At 36.4% G+C, this 6862-nt stretch overlaps 1 protein-coding gene across 3 annotated transcripts in view; it reads left to right on the plus strand.

Moving 5' to 3' along the window:
- LOC139749479 (PITH domain-containing protein GA19395) overlaps positions 1-6603 on the plus strand; it is a 28836-nt gene extending 22233 nt beyond the window's left edge. For all 3 annotated transcript variants that reach the window (XM_071663386.1, XM_071663387.1, XM_071663388.1), the window contains exon 6: positions 1880-6603. In XM_071663386.1, the coding sequence (XP_071519487.1) occupies positions 1880-2090 (211 nt within the window). In that variant the 3' untranslated portion in view covers positions 2091-6603. The remainder of the gene's footprint in view (positions 1-1879) is intronic.
- Positions 6604-6862: the final 259 nt, after the last annotated feature.

Below are 6862 nucleotides of genomic sequence, written 5' to 3' on the forward strand. Positions count from 1 at the left end.
TGAGATATATGCAAAATAAGTAAAGTAGAAGAACATGGCATGCAGGGGGATATGTTAGGTCAGTGAAGTTAACCAGGGAATATGAAGTGATCTGGTTAAACCACTTAAAGGTCTGTAGGGCATGGCTATGGATAGGGGATTCTGGCTTTGATGCATTATACTTGACAGATAAAGAGTGCAATAGTACTAAATTAGGCAGATCTTTTTCTGTTCATGACTACCTCACAATGCAGGAAACATTGAACAGGTATGAAGAAGAATGTTACCATTTTGACTACTCTTCTCCAGTGATAATGAGATTTTTAAAGATATAAGGTTTTCAGTCATATTGCCTTTTATAATGTCAGAGCTGCATGATATTAGAGTCATATCCCACAAGTTCCTTGAGCCAGGTTACATCACAGTTTGGGGGCTTAAGGTCCTTGAGGCTGCTACAGGTTTGATGTTGTTGGAATAAGCACAGACACCATCTTTGAATGGGAATCATGATTGGAGATTGTAGTTGGATATGAGAAAGGTGCTGTTGAGAACATCATTAGACATTTGTGAGAGGTACTTTACAGATGGTGTTCAACAGTAGAGAGGTTACTGGAAAGGCCATAAATGTTGGTGTACTAATGAAAGAAGCAGTAGAGTCAGGTGGGAACCTGGTGATTCTTAGTTCCATGTGATGCTGGGGATTTGGTGCCATAAGTTTGTTCGAATTTATCATGATTACATTTGAAAATGATTGCACAGACAAGAGATTGGAAGAGAAGTTTTTTCTTTCTTTCATACTATTCGCCATTTCCCGCGATAGCGAGGTAGCGTTAAGAACAGAGGACTGGGCCTTTGAGGGAATATCCTCACCTGGCCCCCTTCTCTGTTCCTTCTTTTGGAAAAAAAAAAAAAAAAAAAAAAGAGAGAGGGGAGGATTTCCAGCCCCCCGCTCCCTTCCCTTTTAGTCGCCTTCTACGACACGCAGGGAATACGTGGGAAGTATTCTTTCTCCCCTATCCCCAGGGATAAGGGAAGAGAAGTTATGTGAAGAAAATAAATGAGATTTGATTAGGTACATGTTACTTGTAAAGGAAAAATGGCAGCACTAGCTCGATAGTCCTATTTTAACGAGACAGAAAGTAAGATCAGAAGTTTAAGATAATTCTAGGCACCACTTTAATACCCCTGATTCAGATTGGTAGTTACTACCCTGAGCAGTTGCAGTCAACATCCTACTACCAAAGGGATTACTCCAAGGGTAGCTGGCATACCAAAACATATTAAAACAACTACAAAAAACATAAAACAAAACTCAGCTTTTTACTTGGCTTGTCCCAGGTGGTGTTAGAGGACGGAAGATATTTAGGCAGCGAATCATCAGGCATCCCACATGCTGCTACAGAGCCAGTGCTACAATTTTATGCTCAGCATTTTTGTATTACTCTCTCCAGCATTTTTTCTAAGATATGTCAATATACAAAATCACATCATGGACTGTTGATGTACTGCAAAATCTGAGTGTTGGAGCATGAAATGAGGTGTTTGTGGGGTGCAAATTATGTCACGGCTTTGGGTAACATATGAATATCATAGTAACCCTTTTGAAGATGTCCGTTTAAACTATGAAAGCTGAGTCCTTCAGAGAATTTGCAAACTTGTGAAAACTTTTGTCTCCCATGAAAAGGTCAAGAAGTGCTAATGTAGTGAAGGCCTTTGTTTGCTTTAGCTCACTGGGTTTAAGTTAAGTATATGTTTGATTGAGAGGAAATGTTTGTTGTGCTTGATCCACCTAAGATAAATGGAAATGGAGTTAAAGGTAAGAGAAGGGTAGACCTACTTTTATCTGAATTATTGCTAAAGTGCTTAATATTAACACTGGAATATTTTGTTTTGGTTCCAGAGTTGTGACATTTTCATCTGTTACCCATCTTACCATCCACTTTCCAAGCAACTTTGGTGAGGACACTACCAAAGTATCATACATAGGTTTTAGAGGAGAGTTTACAAAGGCACACAGGCATGGTGTTACCATTTGTACTTATGAGTCTACTCCACAGCTGTCTGACCACAAAGATAAAGTGATGGATAGTGTTGGTAAGCCAGTTATGTGAAGTGAACTTACAACATGTATTGCAGCAAATGCATCATTTTTAAGTTAGTAGATGGTATGTTATGTGTGACATGTATTAATCCAGTTAGTTGTTCATTTACTGAATACACTTCCAACAGATCAAAAATTTTAAACTTTGAAGAATTGTATGTTAGTTTTTGCAGGACTACCTTAATTGGACTCTTGAACTTATGTACCATGGATGCTTAATGGTATTGTCAAAACTTTTGTCTTTCTTATGTTATATTTGGTAATGGTATACCCACAGAAGAACAAAATGATGTTCTTACACCAATAACCATTTCCTGAAGGATAGACTTGTGGGTTTCTTGGCAATATTATGCACTGGAGCCTGTCACCATTTCCTGAAAGATGCAAACAGGAATTAGGGTAGAAGACTATTTATCTTAGGAATAATTATGCATTTCCTGCCAGTACATGTGCCTTTATATGAATTATGTAATTTGTACAGTATGTGCTTACTTTCAAAATGGCAAAAGAGCTTTTCTGTTTGTAGATTTTCATATTTTGCATATCACCCTGCTGTTTTTTAAACATTGATATGGCTTTTCAGGTGGGACATTAGTCAAAAGCATGCACTCTGTATGCATTTATAGAAAATGCTAAATGTTTACAACTTCCTCTTGCCTGCTCTGAAACAAATTGATTTTGATTTGGTTGCACATCCTGCATCACATAAAAAGAAAATTATTAATCAGTTATTAAGTTGATATCTATACTCATTAGTAGTATACCATATGTTGATATGAAAAGAAAATTATTAATCAGTTATTAAGTTGATATCTATACTCATTAGTAGTATACCATATGTTAATGTAAATGCCTTGAGATGATGATAATAAGAAAGTTTAAAAGAATGCAGTTGATCCAAAATATCTACATAATGGTATGTAATTCACATAATGTGAATGTCTTGTATGATACCAACAAATTTTACTTCATATTTCATCATACAGTATTAGAAAAACTGTAGAACATTTAACTTCAGAAGTATCATTGAAAAGTCCAAAATGCATAAGCATTAATCAGGTATAAGATGTGATGGAGAAATTTAGGAGGTAGGGAAGCTTTTAGGAAAATTTATTTTGCGTAGCTACTTTATATATCTAGTACTGCTATAACAGAAACTAAATGAAATGTACATGTTCTTACTGCAGTTAGCCTTTTTAGTGTTTCTCAATTGACTTAAAGCATATTTAAATTGAGTTTAGGTAAGCAAAAAATAGTTGCATTTTAGCATGATTAAAAGTTGTTAAGATAGACTTTTATGGTTATTGATTAAGTACAGCTTAATTCTGCATTATTTTTTCATACTGTATATGCAGTACCAATCATGATCTGATAGTTTACTTCTTATACACACTGCACATGGATCTGTTCTGCAGACTTTGCCATATATTCATGCATTACCACAAGCAAAAGATGCATGCACACTGTTCTGTGCTTCACCGTCAGACCAAAGCATAGACTCGGTTATATACAGCTGTCTGCTATGCCAGGGTCACTCACGTTGACTTTACCTCTAAAATCCTTGAACTTTCGTTTACATTGGAGCTCCCCAAAAGAGCAGTTCTTTCTCCAACCCTCCTCAGTTTCTTCTTACATCAATTGTTTCCTCCAGCAAACCACAACATTAAGGTCCTCTCTTATTCAGATGGCCTCACAATCACATCATAGCACTCTGACATCTCAGTAGCATCAATTACTCGTTTAACACCAAATACACACATATCACATGCTCCTGTTGCCTTTGAATGAATGGTCACTCCCACTAAACCAAACACTGACCATTCTAGGCATAACATATACACATTACATTCAATCTCCACACTAGTAACATCAACAGAAAAAGCAGCACAAACTAAATGCCTTCAGAACACTTAACTGATATCAGATTTGGACAAGAAAAAGAAGTCCTTAACATTCTTTAAGAATGATTCAGGTGCTTTACTTTAGACGACACCTCACCTACCTGGTCTGGCCTCTCAAAAGCAAATATGAAAAAGCTGAAGACAACACAAAATTGTGTGCCAGAGCAATCACTGGCTGCATAGCAACCACAAACACTCATCACCAACACAGTGAAACAAAGCCCTTCCCAATACAATCTCATTTCAACATGTTCGGGACAAAATTCTGTGCAACTGCATCAGACCCCTTCTACCCAAAGCACTCCACAACTCATCACAAATTCCTAATTAGAAATGTAAGGCCTACCCCTGTCTCACACTTCAGCAACCTCTACTCACACAAATAAAACACTGACAAAACATGTACACAATGAAATAACCCATTAAGCACTAAATAACCACCCTTCCACCTCAGTCTTAAATTCCAACTCATCAGGCACACACCCATAAGAAGCCATACTTCCCAGACAAATCCAAGTCGCTCTGTCATCTCTTCTCTGGATGTCATCCATCCCTACAATATTACAAACACCATTTCAACAAATCCAAGGACCCTTCATGGCCATGATGCAGCTACCTTAAAGATATTGAGCCCTTATTACTCATTTGGCTTGTATGCTCCACACACACAACATCACTATATATAGTGATGGCTTCCTCAGGGCTGCAGGAACTTCATAAAGATATAGAAGGGACTTCACAGGTGGAAAGTAATTAAGTACTTAGAATTGGTGTTACCGAACTCTGTGTGTTACACTGCAAATGAAAAGTCGCCTGTGGTGAGACTGTATCAGCTTCAGATGACAAAGCAGAGTATAGTCTTATCAAATAAAAGTTTTTGCTTTAAAGGAGGCCACTATATCTCAGCTACTGATTGTGTACAGCCTTAGGCTGCAGTAACCCCCAGAGAAGCTGTCCTGGGTAACACCAGAACCCTTTTTATAGAATGGGACACTCCTCTCCTCTCCTCTCCTCTCCTCTCCTCTCCTCTCCTCTCTCTCTCTCTCTCTCTCTCTCTCTCTCTCTCTCTCTCTCTCTCTCTCTCTCTCTCTCTCTCTCTCTCTCTCTCAGAGAACTCCAGAGGTTTTTAAACTTCATTTGTTTTCTCTCTACCTCACCTATATGTGGAATGCTGGCTTTCTCTCCACAAACATACAATCTCACTGTCTCACACATAACACTTGACAACATTCAACCTGCATAACTCACTCTATGTAACCTAGCTTTTCTTGTGGTGAGTGCTATGTGCTGAAGCTTCCTTTCTGCAAAATTTTACTGTAGGGACTGTATTAATATGTACTGTTAGTAACTAATCTCAGCAAGGAGGATAAAGAGTTATTAAAGTTGCAAGAATACCATGTAATATGATTAAAGGTAAATCAGACTAAATTATATGAGACTCTAGCTGGGAAGCTTAAATGAAACAGATCAGGGGGAAAATGTGAAAAATGGAGACATCTAAGGAATAGAAAATGCAAAACATAAAAAGAGAATAGTTAACGGATCAGTCACAACTAGCATACAGAAAACAGGATTATCAAGTAATCTTACTGTAGGACTGAAAGGAATGAATACAAATAGGGATTGATCAATAGTATCTGGAAAAGAGCTTGAGTTTCAAGAATGAATAGGGCAAAACCAAACCAGATATTATTGGAGTTACAGAAATGAAAATTACCGAAGAGATATCCTCCAGAGGGATATATAATAGCATGGAAGGGAAGAGACGACAAAGGAGAGGCAGGTTTCCTCTTAGTAAGGGATAGTATAGAATCATAGTATGTACTGGTGGGTATTCTGTTGAAGCACTGCTAAAATGGAAAAAAAGCATTCATGGGAAGAACTTACAAAAGTGTTGATAATTTTCATTCCTCAAAACTGTTTTATTGAATGAGAACAGTTACGTACAGTTTATTAATGAAGATAACCAAGACAAACAGGAAAGTGAAGGAGACATTAAGCCATGCTCATCGCGGAGATCATAGTGTTAATAATTTGGATTTTAATCTTAAGAAATTGTTTTTGATTTTTGGATTCATATTGAGATAGTCATTGAAGATACCAATTCTCAAAATATGCACAGAAAGGATTTCTTGTATCAGTATGTCAGTGAGCAGAAGTAAAGGAACTGATGTGCAGTCAATAGTAATCCTCTCTTTGCATACCAGTATGAAATAAGGCAAATGAAAAATATTAGATATGGTACCTCAGTTGGAAAAGTGATCATTTAATATTTGAATTTTACTAGTTGTATAGTGAAGACAAAATGACCAAAGGAGAAACCAGTCTGAGAGAGAACTTACAGTTGTTAAGTGCTATTTTCTCAGCATTTTTTATTATGCCAGTTTGGTTTCTTTTACAATGGCTAAGCATAAGATTCCTAAATTACAGTATGTGTTGAATTCATGTATCCTTCACATTTTTAATTTTTATTCATATTGTAAAAGCTCGTTACATTTCACATTTGCATCAACTTTATCCTTAGCTGGACTGTCTGTAATTGATACATGTAATGAATTGATGTTTATTTAATTGAGGAAGCAGTTGTCTTGATGTGATCAAATAAAGTTTTGTTTTGTGTAACTTTTATTTATGATTTCCTTTCACAGAGTGTTTACATCGTAAGTGACTGAGAATTAAGTCTTGGAACTGTGATTGTAAAATGCATTTACTTGGTTCAGTGAAATTGATTTTTGATATGATTCATTACAAAAGAATTGCATATAGATTTTTAGGTTTTAGTATAATCATGAAAGTAAGAATATAATCTTCATTTGTTAGCTTTATATTTCTGTTTGATAATTCACTTGTCAGCAAAATTTTTACCTTTTATTGTCCCACA

The sequence above is a fragment of the Panulirus ornatus genome, chromosome 7 (assembly GCF_036320965.1).
Source record: "Panulirus ornatus isolate Po-2019 chromosome 7, ASM3632096v1, whole genome shotgun sequence".
NCBI classification, from domain to species: Eukaryota; Metazoa; Arthropoda; class Malacostraca; order Decapoda; family Palinuridae; genus Panulirus; species Panulirus ornatus.